This window comes from Alexandromys fortis, unplaced genomic scaffold (genome assembly GCF_014885135.2).
Source record: "Alexandromys fortis isolate MF-2015 unplaced genomic scaffold, M_Fortis_MF-2015_v1.1 scaffold_388, whole genome shotgun sequence".
Lineage (NCBI taxonomy): Eukaryota > Metazoa > Chordata > Mammalia > Rodentia > Cricetidae > Alexandromys > Alexandromys fortis.
The window spans coordinates 301,837-317,591 of record NW_026068302.1 but is presented as its reverse complement, the minus strand read 5'-3'; the positions used below and the strand labels follow the sequence as shown (position 1 = coordinate 317,591).

At 37.3% G+C, this 15,755-nt stretch overlaps 2 protein-coding genes across 2 annotated transcripts; one reads left to right on the top strand and one right to left on the bottom strand.

Annotated features, from left to right (window-relative positions):
- Positions 1-323: 323 nt before the first annotated feature.
- LOC126495026 (taste receptor type 2 member 7-like) lies at positions 324-1,256 on the top strand (the record flags this gene model as incomplete). Its single annotated transcript, XM_050132633.1, has 1 exon — positions 324-1,256. A coding segment is annotated over one exon (933 nt), but the record flags the coding sequence as incomplete, so codon positions are not given.
- Positions 1,257-9,330: 8,074 nt separating this feature from the next.
- LOC126495025 (heterogeneous nuclear ribonucleoprotein 87F-like) lies at positions 9,331-14,849 on the bottom strand (the record flags this gene model as incomplete). Its single annotated transcript, XM_050132632.1, has 4 exons — positions 14,771-14,849; positions 13,500-13,526; positions 10,690-10,999; positions 9,331-9,364 (listed from the first exon to the last, which is right to left on the bottom strand). Coding segments are annotated over exons 1-4 (450 nt in total), but the record flags the coding sequence as incomplete, so codon positions are not given.
- Between the last annotated feature and the right edge of the window lie 906 nt (positions 14,850-15,755).

The following is a 15,755-nucleotide window of genomic DNA, read 5'->3' as shown; positions in this document are numbered from 1 at the left end:
GAAAGGAATTGGGTCAATTTGCATCCTAGCAAACAGTAGCTCAGCCTAGATTAACTGTGTGTAGAAAAGAATGACCTCCTGAGAAGATAAACAGACACACAACACCCAGGCTAAGGATCGGCAAACACACTGTTTATCAGACTAATTGAGGTTTAAGTTAACTACCTCCAGTCTTTATTTATTGTTCCAGTCTTCCTCACAAGACAGGCTACAACTTAACAAGGAAAAGACAAAGCCAGCGAACTTTAAACCACCAAGTGCAGAGACAAAACTACATCAAGTCAGCCAGAACCTAACTGGATATTTCTCTACTTAAAATATCACATAAAATGGATACTACCTTAATGTTTGTAGCTGTTGGTGAGACCTTGGTAGGGATCTTAGGAAATGCATTCATTGCATTGGTAAACTTCACAGGCTGGATCAAGAGTAAGAAGATTGCCTCTATTGATTCAATCCTCATGAGTCTGGCCATGTCCAGAATTTGTCTACAATGTATCATCCTATTAGATTGTTTCATATTGGTAAAGTATCCAGACACCTACAACATAGGTAAAGAAATGAGGATCATTGACTTCTTTTGGACGCTCAGCAACCATTTAAGTGTCTGGTTTGCCACCTGCCTCAGCATTTTCTATTTCTTCAAGATAGCAAACTTCTTCCACCCTCTTTTCCTCTGGATAAAGTGGAGAATTGACAAACTAATTCTCAGGACTCTACTGTTGAGCTTTGTCCTGTCCCTGTGTTTTAGCCTTCCAGCCACTGAGAATTTGAATGATGACTTCAGATCTTGTGTCAAGACAAAATGGATAACAAACTCTACTTTGAGATGCAAAGTAAATAAAGCTGGACATGCTTCCGTCAAGGTATATCTTAACCTGGTCATGCTGTTTCCCTTTTCTGTGTCGCTGCTCTCATTTCTCCTCTTGATCCTCTCCCTAAGGAGACACACCAGGCATATGCAGCTCAATGCAACAGGGAACAAAGATCCCAGCACAACAGCTCACATAAGAGCCATAAAAGCAGTAATCTCCTTCCTTGTCTTGTTTGTTGCCTACTGTCTGGCATTTCTCATAGCCACCTCCAGCTACTTTATGCCAGAGTCTGAATTAGCTGTAATTTGGGGTGAGATGATAGCTCTGATCTATCCCTCAAGCCATTCGTTTATTCTAATCCTGAGCAACAATAAACTAAAACAGGCCTCTGTGAGGGTGCTTTGTAAAGTAAAGGCTATGCTAACGGGAAGAAACTGTTAACAGCATGGACAGATCTGAATAAAAACTTCTACTTTCTGATATACAGGAAGACAAGATCCTTATCTTTCATTCTGACTTGAATATTGTTTTATGCAGTGACATTCTTTTAACAGATTTAAGATTGAACTTTGGGAAATTTCAAGTACAGCATTGCAGGTATCTATCTCTGTTTCTCTTTACAGAGTTGACGTTAAAAAAAAAAAAAACATATCCAAATAAATTACAACAAATAGCCACAAGAGGAAAGGATGTTTTCATAGTCAGCTCTAATTCACTTCTCCAAATGCAAAGCTGCCTGACATATTCAAAATGACTGTAACAGCATCTTGCCATTGTTTGCATACTTACGAAAAGAGTGAGTTCATTCTTATGTTCCTACTGAGCATTTTGCTGTCAGATTATCGAGCTATGTTCATTACTGGAGAAGAACCAAGTACCAAGTGATGACTTTTGTTTTGGAGACAGGGTCTCATCATCACCATGGGATTCTGACTAGCCTGGATCATACTATAAGGACTAAAATGGCTTGAATTCACAGTTGTGCCTCTGCCTCCGGGTGCTAGGATTAAAAGTTCGCACCACCACATCTGGCTCAGGTGACAATTCTTAGAAAATGCCTTGGAAATATATAATATATGGGAAATTAATGGAGTATATACACCATTAAGACATAAATTGTAATTAAATGTTATGTTAAATTCAAAAATTATTTAGGATTATAAATCAGTGGATGAAAACTATTCTAGAAGCAGGACATAGAAACTTTCTGAAAAGTAATTCCTATTGGCTGCATATTGAAGCAAATTTTTCCACAAAGAACACCTATAACTTTGCTTCTGGACACCTAGAATGTACCAGGCAGAGATTATAAAGATATCATAACAGGATATGGCTTTCAATGTTGAAAATAGAATAAGTTATACCAAACCTGGGTACATACCTAAAAACTATGTCAGCATACTACATAGATACTTGTATTGCCATGTTTACTGCAACATTGTTCACAATAGCTAACTGTATATTCAACAACAAATGAATTAATAAAGAAATTGTACATACACAAAATGGAGTTTTATTGAGGCGTGAAGAATGGAGCTATCTCATTAGCAAGAACATAAGTAGAGTTGGAAATCATTGTGATAACTGAAATAAGCCAGACCTTGAAAAAAAAAAAACAGCGTGTTTTCTCTGAAATGGAGAATATATACTTAAATGAATAGATGGGTGGATACTGATATAGTATAAAAATAGAAAATTGAGTTTTAAGGAGCAGGAATAAGTCTAAAGAAATAGGAGATAGATATAGGAGAGCATAATGGTGATTAAAAATAAAGGCAAATATTGCATGCCCCCTCATATATGAAACCTAGATTTAAAAGTGTGAGTGGGGGGGAAGTGTAGTGTGTGTGTGTGTGTGTGTGTGAGAGAGAGAGAGAGAGAGATAGAGAGAGAGAGAGAGAGAGAGAGAGAGAGAGAGAGATGAAAGCAGGAATTTGACTGCTTAAAGAATAAAAAGGACCAACAGGAAGAGGGGTCTGGCAAGAGAGGGCAATGGCAAATAGTAATAATATGAGCAAAATACCATGATTCACACAGGTAGCAATGTTATACAGAAACCCATCATTTTGTGTGCCTACTAAAAGGATAATAAAAAAAGATAAACATAACTAATGAAGGGAAAAGAAAGAAAGTAAAGGAAACAATTTTGAGAGAAAGGGAAAATGGTGAAAATGAAAGGAAACAAAAAGAAGCAGAAGAAATGTGGCCTGAGATGAGGGACTTGAGCTACAGAGACCTTCGTGTGGTGAGGCATGCCTGTGCCTCCAGCACCTGCTAGGCTGAGAGAGGAGACAGAAGGGGAGTTCACAGCCACTTTGGGCTATATAGCCAAACCTGATTTCAAAGGATGAGTGAGATCAAGGTGGAGGTGCAAAGGAGAGATTAGAGGGGGAAACAGAAGAGGAAAATGATGTAATTATAGCACAATTTTAAAGAACTAAAAAAAAAATTAAAGCAACAGGATAGGAAAATGACCTGACAAGTAAGGAGCTGGGTTAACAAGTCTGGCAGCCTGAGTTCCCTCTCACTAGGTTAAAGTTGCCCTCTCTCAAGAAGGTGGACTTACTTCCTGAGTGTGTTGATTGTTGCAAATCATGTGGTGATAAACAAAAAAGTGGAATGGCATATTTGGATACCTTCTTTTACTGCAGCAATGATGACAATTTCCAAGCTTTCTCTATAAGGGATCAGTGAATGGACCACAGAAAGCAGAGCTGAATTCCTTTCTGGTTCTGTCCCTTGCATGCTCAGTAGGTAGCCATTCATACCTTGAATGTCTAGGTATTTAACAGTGCTTTAGGTGCTAGAAATGCATATGAGGTATGATAAAGTCCATGGTCTCGTGTGAGATACAGTCACAGAACATACCATTGAAGACACATAATAAGCCAATAGACATAGTTACAAAACTATAATTATACAACTGAGAGTAACTAAAGGTGAGGAATCATTTTGTACTAAATTAGGATAGATCTACATCAAGAAAGTAAAATCAGAGCTGGTTATCAAAGTGATAAGGCTTAGCATTGACAGACTGGCATGCCTCTGACAGGACTAGGTGGGTATTTCTTAGAATTAATAGAGAATGAAAGACTCTTCCCTAGAGTGAGCAATTTTTTTCTGGTGGCAGCAAGAGACTGTGAGTTTGCTAGTGAGTTAACCCCACTGCTGCCATGTCTACTGTAATCCTTTGCTGACACTGGAATCTAGATTTCTTCTGTCCTTACTAAGTGAGATTGAAGAAGAGAACATTCTCATGCATCCTGCATCCCTTCAATGCCAGACGGAAACTCCTCATAGACTGAGAAGCTACTGTGCCCTCTGTCTCACAGTGTGCCAGCAGGCTTCATTGGTCCCGCAGTGTGCCTGTAGGTGTCATCATCAGACTACTCAGTCTGTCCGATATACCAAACCATATTTTTACCGTATGTGCTTTCTACCATCTGACTGGAAAACTCTAACTCACACAGACTGCAGTATCAGAAGTGGAGTTGCTGCTATGATAAACCAGGCCATGTGGTTCTTAAGTCTTTGGAATTGGTTTGCAAAAGGAGTGTGGAAAAAATTTGTAGATGGAAGAAATACAAAATATGTAGTAAAAGAAGGTAGTCATAAGTAGCAGATAAGGCCATGTAACTAGTTATAGAAATAAGGATTATAATTTTTATATTTCTGTCATATTTTGTTGTTGTGTAATATTCCTTTACACTATGTGATGCTATGTCACTGTGACTGGTTTAATAAAAACCTAAATGGTCAATAACTAGGAAAGATTTTCAGGGAAGAGAGAATGCTAATAAAAGGCAGTCACAAGTCAAACACAAGGCAAGGAGGATGGGCATTATGAAGATGAGATAATAAAGCCACAAGACAAAATATAGATTAAAAGGTATGGGTTAATTTAAATTATAAGATTTAGTTAGGTATAAGCCTAAGCTTTTGCCCAAGCTTTCATAATTAATAATTAGTAATAAGTCTCCATGTCATGACTTGGGAGCTGAATGATTGGACAGAAAAAAATCTGTTTACATTTTTTCATGAATACATTTGTAAATGTATGTATATACATACATTAAGAAGAATTTTCCTCTCATTTTTTACCATGCAATATAACAGTGATTGAGATAATATTAGTATTTAAGTGTTATAAAAATATATTGTCAAATTTACTTTTTGAGGGATTAAGCACTTTTCAAGGGACTTAGTCCTTTATTTTGGGGAAGAAAGATTATGTTGTTGGCTATAAATTGGACAGTTATGTCATGTTAGGCAGAACGATGACTTTGTTTTTTTCTTCACTTGGAAATTAAACATACCATTGAATTAGATATCAAGTTGATAAGGGATTGATTTTGTGATGATTAATTGTGGTTGCAACTATGTTTGGTTATGAAATTATGTAAAAGAGATTCCTGGAGTAGAGTGCAGATGTTAGAAGGTTAGAATCCTAGAATAATTAACTGAGAAGGTGTGGTGGTTTGAATAAGAAGGACACCAAAGACTCATGCATTTAAATTCTTAGGGAGTGGCATTAAAGAATTAGTGGGAATGCCCTTGTTGGAGGAACTGTACAACTAGAATGAGTTTTGAGGTTTAAAAGCCCAAGTCTAGGAGACAGAGAGAAGGATTAACAGTTAAGAGCAGTAGATACTCTTCCAGAGGTCCTGAGTTCAATTCCTAGCACCCACATGTTGGCTCATAGCCACCTATGATGGGATCAAATGCCCTCTTCTGGTATGCAGATAGAGCACTCATACACATAAAATACACAAATAAATTTTTTAAAAAAAAAAAGCCCAAGCCAGGCCCAGAGGCTCTCTTCTTCCTACTTTCTGCAGATCCAGATGTAGAACTCTCAGCTTCTTCTCCAGCATCATGTCTGCCTGCATACATGCTTCTTGTCATGCTGATAATGGGCTAAACTTCTGAACCTGTGAACAAGTCCCAGTTAAATGCTTTCCCTTATAAGAGTTGCCATGATCAAGGTATCTCTTCACAGGAAAGGAACATTGACTAAGGCAGAGGATTAGAACCTTCCCCAGAATAGACTGTACCTTCCACTGGCAGTGCAAATAGAAAGATGTCTGAGGAAAGAGCATTGCTACCAACCTTTGCTGTCTGCTCAAAAGTACAACTACTGTTGCTGCTATCATCCTTCGGTGACATAACAAGCCAACTTCTTGGGCTTTTCAAACTGGACTCAAAACAAGGAACTCTTCAAGAATCTTTCAGACTCACTATGTCATATTGTGCCTGTTAAAGAGTCTACAGTCACAGACTGGGCAGCTACCAAGTTCTCAGTCTTTCCAATGTTCAGACAGCAGTTGTTGGACTAACCAGACAATATCATGGAAGCCAAACTAATAAATTATCTTTGTGCTGTATGTTTTTAATTGCTCATTTTAATTCATTCATAATTGCTCATGTGGAACAGAAGACAGCTAACACAGAACAAAATTTCAAATATAATTATTATAAAATAGTCTGGAGAAATAATATCAGAAAAATAACATCCTTAGTCATCTGAGAAATGCAAATCAAAACAACTCTGAGATTCCATCTTACACCTGTAAGAATGGCCAAGATCAAAAGCACTGATGACAACTTATGCTGGAGAAGTTGTGGGGTAAAGGAACACTCCTTAACTGCTGGTGGGAATGCAAGCTGGTATAGTCCCTTTAGATGTCAGTGTGGCAATTTCTCAGAAAATTAGGAAACAACCTTCCTCAAGACCCAGTAATACCACTTTTGGGTATTTATTCAAAAGATGCTCAATCATGCCACAAGGACATGCGCTCAACTCTATCTATAGCAGCATTGTTTGTTATATCCAGAACCTAGAGGCAACCTAAATGTCCCTTGACCAAAGAATGGATAAGGAAAATTTACACATGGAGTACTACGCAGCAGAAAATGGATGGAGCTAGAAAACATCATTTTGAGTGAGGTAACCCAGACCCAGATAGACAATTATTACATGTACTCACTCATGGGTGGATTTAAAACATAAAGCAAAGAAAATCAGCCCACAAATCACAATCCCAGAGATCCTAGACAACAATGAAGACTGTAAGAGAGACATACATAGATCTAATCTACATGGGAAGTAGAAAATGACAAAATCTCCTGAGTAAATTGGGAGCATAGGGACCTTGGGAGAGGGTAGAAGGGGGGGGAGAGATAGGGAGAAGAGCAGAGAAAAACGTAGAGCTCAATAAAAATCAATTTAAAAAATTGCTATGCTGTAGATTTGAAAACTGTACCCAAGTTCTGATGGTCTGTAGCTTTACCATGTAGTTCTAGGCTATAAAATAGCTTTAGTGTTTTCTCACTCATTATACTTTTTTTTTTTTTTACTTTCAAGATCATCTCAGACCTTCAAATAACTGTTTGTTCCCTCAGATTCTCCCTCAATCTTCCCCCTGACTTATGCGTTGCTCAACATAATTTTTCTAATGAGTAAATCTTTCTTGCTGCTTACTATGCTCCAGGCAGACAGGGTTATGGCTGTGGTCTCTCTCTCCCTACTTTGTAATCGTCCACATTTTCATGTCATAAGACAAAACAGATAGATATAACCTACTGTGAATTTCATTCCAGGCTAGTCATTTCTTTGGGTATGGGATAACTCTACCTCAGATCAGGAAGGTAATCAAAAAGTTAGAATGATAAAAAAATTAAACTTCTATAACCAAATATATTAATATCAACATACTCTTCGTTGTAGTTTTTAAGATTTATTTTTTTATTTTTATTTATGTATATACATGTGTGTCTGTGTATAAACATATGAGTGCAGTTGCCCACACGGGACAGAAGAAGATTTTTTGGTTCACTGCATCTATAGTTACAGGTGGTTGTGAGCCATCTGATATGGTTATTGGAAACCAAACTTGGGTTTTCTGCAAAACAGTAGGGACTTTTAACCTCTGAGACATCTCTCCAAACCCTGAGTTTCAGCGATTTTGAAATAATCCCTCTGGCAGAGACCTGTTTGGGGGATGAAAAGCATTGTTGTTGCTCTTTAGAAACTCAGAACACAATAGAAGATGGTACATGGGCACAATCACAATAAATGTAAGACAGAGAAAGAACGGTGTTTTAGCTATGTGTGGTAGGGCTCGCCTGTAACACCAGCACTTGAAAGACAAAGGCAAGAAGCTCAGGAGTTCTAGGTCATGCTAGGCCATATTAGGGTCAGGTTTACCTGGGATGTATAAGACACTGTCTCAAAAAGAATGAGCTATAAAAGCTCAAAAGATGAGGGGTGTTAACTGGGTATTGGGGTACATGCTCACAGAGCGCTGTCATGGGATTTGGACTGTGGAGGAGGACGGGAAATCAGAAGAGAATGTACAGCTAATTCTACACACACATCCTGGTATTTCAGTGGGGATGGACAGATATGGACCAGAAATGGAAGTCAGTTCCAGACTAGGAACGATACTGTGAGCAGCAGATTGAAGTGGAGTTTGCTGTTCATTGTACTGATAATGAGAAGAATGTTGAAGGAGTAGTGTGGTCAGACATCGCTTTCTCAGCATTTCAAACTAACATATGCACTCGTTGACACTGTAAAGTTGTGCCTACAGACAAATAGTATCTCCTGATCAAGAAATTTGTTTCAATGTGAGAAACTTCACATTTCTCTGGGGGACTAGAAGATACCCCAATATGAATGAGAAAAGAAATGGAAACTAGAACTTTTAGCAGAAGAAAGAACTAGAAGACTGGTCAACTTTAAACAAGCAAGGACAGTAGCTGGGATCTTATTGTAAAACAAAGAAAAAAGTGATGTGTCTGGTTTATCTGTTAATGTTCTGCTTATTCTTTCACCCTGTGTAACATAAGGCATTGTTGGGTTATGACCTTCACTATGGGGAATGCATGGTCCAACTAGGGGGTAATTCATAGGTAAACATAGGAAATTAGTATCCATTATGTTGCATGTCTGAGTTGTAGTATATTGTGTCTTATTTTTACTCTACTTCCTTCTTTTTTTCTAGGCTTTAAGCAAATGTTGTCATGGAAAATTGGGAAATATCATTGTAATGATCCCAGTCTTCTTGCAACATATGCAGACGTTTGTCTTTTCATCCTCTCCTAAGTCGGTTTCAAACGTTTGTAAACTCAACTACAGTTAATGTGTTGTATACATTTTGCCTCGTGCAATTTTTCCAAGGCTACCTACAGAGTTAACAGATTACTTTAATAGTTGGTAGGATGGGGGGGGCGGGGGAGAACAGTGAGATATGCAGGCTGCTCTGATCAGATTTACCGATTGTCCTAACCTCTCCATTAACGCTAATGCTAAAAGCAAGAACCTTAGAACCCTAGTGGGGGCCATTGTAGTGTTCGTTTTTATTTTCTGATTTTTGAGCTTTCTGCCTTCCACATGTTAACGTAATCTGGAAAGCAAATATCTAGGTGGAATACAGTTGCTACAATGTCTGTACTGAGTCCACTAGTTGCCAGAAGCTTGCCTATAGTCAGTTCTCTCTTTCTCTCTCCATCCCTCCTTCCCTTCCTCCCCCAATTTCCCAACCCCTCTATCTCACTCACTCTCCCTCCCTGTCTCTCTTCTCCCAGAAGCTTAGGAGCCAGAATGGAATACACATGCTATGTTTCTTCTATGTTTATTCATGAAAAATATCTGGTAAGTGAATTTCCTTATATAACTTTTTCTAAGCGACAGTAACCAAGATTCCCAAACTGGCGGGGAGAAGAGGATTTCCAACCACACAAATGTGCTGTATGTTTTCTGTTACAGTTCTGAATGCTAAAATTGCAAGATGTAAATGGGTTCATTCTTTCTGAAAGCTGTAAGGAAGACTCTGTTGTGGGCTTTTGCCCTTGCTTCTCGTAGTCCTGGGAACTCTCTTAAACCCAAGATAAATGTGGCAAAATGACACTTGGGCATTGAAATATTGTCAGAGAAGCTCACAATGTAAGTATCTTCTTAAACTAAGAAAAGGCTGATTATTGATAATTTGCTCACTGTTTACAAAAATATTACCATTGCTTTCAAAAACATGTTGAGCCATCAATCAATTACTAATATCTAAGTGCCTGTAAAACTCAAAAGCAAGAGATCAGTATTCTCTATGAAAAGCCATAGTCCTAGAAGGAAAACAGGAGCCATGATATACATGCTGGTGATTTTATTGATGCTTTGAGCTGGAGGAAAGGAAGGGCCAAGTGGTTTTTACTCTTCTGAAAGTTCTCCGTTATTCTCTGAAACAAAGAGAAGGACTTTAGGAGTCAAAGAGTCATAAACATGTATGCCTGATACCTTCACTATCCAGTTGTCTCATTAAAATACATTATATTGCTGGATGTCTTGCCCTATTTCTATGTCCCTAGCACTCTGGAGGCTAAGGCAGGGAGACCACGGAATGTGATTTTAATTTGTACTGCATAGTAAATTCCAGACCAGCCTGGGCTACAAAGTGAAACTCTGTCTCAAAACAAGCAAATGAACAAACAAACACATTAAGAGAGAGAACAGGACAAGGGAGTGATTAGGAGAGAAGGAAAAGAAGGAAGAAGAAAGAGAAGGGAGATGATAAGAGAGCGAGAACTTGGGAACACATTAAATTAATTTAATGAGAGAGAGACTGTGACAGCACAGAAGAAAAATTTCTTCTGTCGGAAGGAAGAGGGCCTTTTTATATATAGATGTGAGGCAGGTAGAATCACGGCAAGAACATGTGGGGAAAGAGTGTTAGAAAAACAACTCAGATAAATGAGAAAAGCATGAGGAATTTCAAGAGCAATTCACTAAATGGCAGAGTTTAATTCGTCCCTAGGAAATAGTTGGAGGCTATCTTTAGCTGGCTCTCCTTTTCACTGGTCACTAGGAATGCTGTCATACTGACCCCTTTGATTTCTCTTGCCATCTTTTCCACGTTGTATTTTCTGGCCACCTTTTGCATTCTGGCCATTCTCGCCTCTCTGGCCCCCACGACCACGTCCTCGTTGGCCACCTCTTCCTTGTTGATTTTGACTCTGACGATTCTGACCTCTCAAACCTTCACCGCCAGAGCCTAGATTAACGCCTTGGCCTTTTCCTTGGGTGAGTTTCCCACTCCTTTGGATGAGATCCTTAGCCTTCTTGCTATGCTGACTTAGTTGTTCTTGAACGTGGTTCTTTATTTCCTTTAGCCCAGCACGAAGATAACCAACTTTTTGGGGAGAGAGAACACACATTCAGAAAAGATTAAAAATAGAGAAAGAATCACCATGAACTTACGAAGAAAATCATGGAATCTATCAATGATTTGATTTAGTGAGACATTGTTTTACGAGCGTAGATATTATTAGGTAATGACTAGGTCCCATTCCTAGCAATAAAAGGATCAGAGTGATCTTGCCTAAATGTGTATAATTACTTAATAAAGGAATATTTTGCTTTTCTGTCCCAATTTACTCTCTTCTCTTTTTATACAGCTGTTATTATTATATAGCGTCATCTATTCATCTAAGTTGAACTTGGTTTGTTCCATATGAAACCACCCATATTCCATCATATTTCTCAGTGCCTGAGAGAAATCATAATATAAATCTGTTGTTACACATGTCTGTTGCTTAAAAGACGGGTAGAAAATCAATTTGCCATTCATAATACCTTTCACACCCTGACGCTAAATCACATTTTCAACTCTTCATATTACTTCAACTATATCCCTTTTTAACCTTCTAAGATTAATCTTCTAAGGCTCTAATTTAAGTATAGATATAGCTGTGAGTTGTACCATCTCCTGTATGAAGTCTTTCTTTTCCTCTAATGCTGTGAGATCTACAATTTTCTATGCCCATTTTCCTGACAGTGGTCCTGGTTATGACCAAGCTTCCTCATGTATTAGAATCTAGGTACCACAAAGATATTAACTATGCCCCATTTAGCTCTTACACCCTTGGTGATGACAAAGAGGGCATGCCATGATGGTTGTAAATGTGATAATTTTCATTGAATTAATATTGGAGGAGATAATATAAGTAAGCAAAATGTTTCTTTTAGGAAATGCTAAATATGTGTGCCATCACAAGGGCAGCCAAGGCAAGGGGGAAAGGCAGAGGAAGACAATGACCCCACATTGAACATCATAAAGCTAGATACAAAGTAAACATTGCTTTTCTTTCTTTTTCCTTGTCTTTCTCATTTTGTTGATGTTATTATTGTTGTTGTTCCTTTTTTCAATTTTTTGAAACTTTTATAATGTGGAACTAAAAACTAAATAGTAGAATAATAGGGGGAGGAAAGATTTAAAGCTTGGGCATAATTTTTTAATCTAAAAAGTTAGACAAATTTTATACCAGACTATTAATCCAAAAGTTGCTAGATGTAATTCAGAATAATTCCCAATAATTCAATTGAAGCTGAAATATCTCACCTGGGTCAGGGGAGTCTTCCCCTTCAGGGGATTCTGTGAAGAAAGAACAGCACACACACACACACGCAAACACAAAGAAGAAGTTTAAAATGGAATTACAAACTGTGTGGAAAGATTATTAAAATGTCAGGAGGCATCCTTATAACAAATGACTATATGGCTTTCAAGGGTTTTGTTTGCTTATTTTCTGTCAAGGGATTGAACCTAGAATCTAGAATGGTAGGCAAGTGCTCTACCATTGACCCAAGTCTCCTTTACTTTTCACTTTAGATTGTCTGACCTAGACTTGAACTCTCTCTGCAGCCCAGGACCTATGAACCATCCTCTTCTGTCTCCTCAGGAAGGAATACAGACCTGTACCTTCAGGTCCAGTTCTAAGAATTTATTTAAACAACAAACTTTTTCATCAATTCATTTTATTTGATTCTGTCATTTCCTTGATGGGCTATTTACTGATTGAATAGCCCTATTAAGTTAATAACCTAATATAGTTAATATTCAAATTAATTATATGTTGTTCTATCTGACGTTATGTCAACTTGACACAAGCTTGAATCATCTGAGAGAAATGAACTCAACTGAGAAAATGCCTACATAAGATATTACTATAGACAAGCTGGCCTGCAGAGCATGTTCTTAATTAGTGATTGATGGGCAAGGTATCCCATTGGAGTACTAAGTAGTAGAACCCTGGACATGTGGTGTATAGAAAGCAGGCTGAGCAAACTTTAAGGAACAAGCCAGTAAGCCATTCTCCTCCTTGACCTCCACATTGCCTCATGCTCCTAGATTCTTGCCCTGTTTGAGTTCCTACTTTATCTTCACTTCTGTGATGGACTGTTACATGGAAACAGAAGTGAAAAAAACCTTTTCTTCTCTGCATGGCTTTTGGTCAAGGTATTTTATCACAGCAATAGAAACCCTAACTAAGACATATGTCGATGGCATTAAAACTCTTATAAACAAAAGAGGGATTGTTACTCCATTGTCAACCATTGTCTGCAGGACTAGTTAGAGAAAAATGTTTGAAAATGATTGGTGTGGATGTGTCCTGCTGATATACAGACACTATCTCACTGACACAAGAGACATGATGTGAAAGGCTGGCTCATGTTTAACACTTTGACTGAGGACTACTAAAACATTAGGGGTTCCACTCTCTTTTGAGACATCTTTTTTTGAGACATCTTATACCAACTTTTAGAACTTGTAAGTGACAGAAATGTAAGCAAAAGTTAAAGTATGACACATTCTGAATGAAAATGGAGCATAGCCTTAAATAAAGACTTACCTTGCTCTTGAAGAGAATTTGCATCATCTAGGATTTTAAACAAAAAATATAGTAAATTTAAGATTTGATTTAATTGATTTCAACTCTGTACTTGTATAAAACAAGAAAATATAGATATGAAAAAGAAACCCTAAGAGACTGCTGGAGAAATTAAGGTTGACATTATACACAAAACACATGTATATGTGGTTTCAATACAATGAGCCATCATTTCTGGAAGTAGAACCCTAGTCCCCATGATGTACTAAACAAGAAGTAAAGAGGAAAATAACCAACCAATTGAATTATTTCCTTTTCAATGTAGCACATGCTTGACGATCTGATTTCCTAAACTGGTACAACTTGTGAATTCAAACATCCATGACCATGTGACTCACTGACTATGTTAGCAAGACTTTATTACCCACAAAACTTTTTCCCAGAAGACAAGCTTTTCAAAGGATTGCTTATTTTCAGGAAACTATCCAAAACTCTTTTAATCAAACACAAGTCTGTCCAATTCTCCAAAGCCATTACTGTTTATTCTTGATGAGTATTTTCATAGCTCCTCCATCATATCATAAGTTGTGTATTTTACACAATCTTAATAAAGACCACCAACCAGAACCCAGAACTTTGTTTGTTTGAATATTCCAATTTTGCCTCTTGTTTTTAACCAATGAATTAAAGAAAAGCAGTACTTTATTTCATGACATAAATAAAAAAACTCATTTTTATTCACCAACAGATTGCTTTGACAGTATCTTGAGGTACCCAAATTTTGCTAGCCTTTCAAGATGTATTTTCACTCAGAAGTTGCTTAGATTTTGGAAAAGAAATGTTCTAATTGGAGATCTGCACTTCACTGAACTGTAATGCTTTTCCTGGGAAACATTTGTATTTGAAAAACAGCAGAAGAACCTATTAATCAAACTTTCATCAAACATGAAGGTTTAATAAGAATTATCAATATTTATAAATGCTCAGGTATTTATTGCAAAGAAAAAGAATATCTAGGTGAATTATAAAATTTTCACCCTATTCACACAGACAGCGAGTGTTTAAAATTGCTGCATGTTCAAATAGTAAACATTACACTGTAAAGATGTGGTCTTAGAATATACACCCAGGTTTTTAGACACATCTCTTTGCCATCAGTGAAAAAAAATGATACAGAAACTAATGTTGTCTATACTTTTAATGGTCTGCTTTCTGAATATTAACTAATTTCTTATAAGAAGCAGCCAAATTCTACTCTTTTCCATGAATTTCAGCCCCATCTTTCCTCTTACCTTCACTGGCCCTCTGAGCTGAAGTCAGGGCCAGCAGGGCCATAGAGAGCAGAACCAGAAGCATCCTGGAGGCAGCCATGGTGTCTCTTTCTTTTGATGTTGCAAGGAACTTCAGCACAGCCTTTATAAGACCCAGCAAAACAATGTATCCTTGAAGACCATGAGTTTGGAACTTCCTATCCATATCTAATTTGTTACTTGAGCCTCAGCCAGACTAGTTGGATTAGACTAAAGAACAGGTAGGTTGTGTTCTTCAAAGAAAACTAATAATTTCTTCAGGTTCTTTGAAACAATGGCTCATTCTCCTCATTTATTAATTCTAAGTGTTACCAATTGTCTTCCATGTTTAACATTCTACCTGGAACTATGCTTCTCTGTTTTATTACAGGCTCTAACACTAATCTGACTTTTCACAGTGTCATTGACTTCGAGATAGTTTCCTATAAAATGAGCCAAGAGAATCAAAATGAAAGCAGACTTTAAAAGAAAAACAAAAATTCAATCAAAAAAAAAAAGGAAGCACAAGTCAAGAAAACCTATGATAAGATATCTTCTATAAACTTGGATATCTTCAAGAGTAGTTGCCAATAAGAGCAAACCCAATATGAATGACTGGGTGGGAAAATATCCTGTTAGGGTCACTCAGTGAACTAAAGATATTCATCTTGGAAAGAGAAGATTGAGAGGTACACCTCTCATTCTTAGTGATATCGAACAAAGAGCACTTTTGTTTGACTCCTTCTAGAAAGTGTGATTCTCAACTAACAAAAGAACATTTTGTTGGTAATATAAAAGTAATTCTATAGAATTCTTGAAATTATCTTAAACAATTTTAGTTCATTTTTAAATTGCCTTGATGTTTTTAAATATCTCAGAAGAGTATGAGTAAATTTACTGTAATTATTGATACTTCAAATAATTAATTTGAATTCTCCATTAAAAGGAACTATGGGGAAGTTTCATATATAGACATAGCTACTAGGTA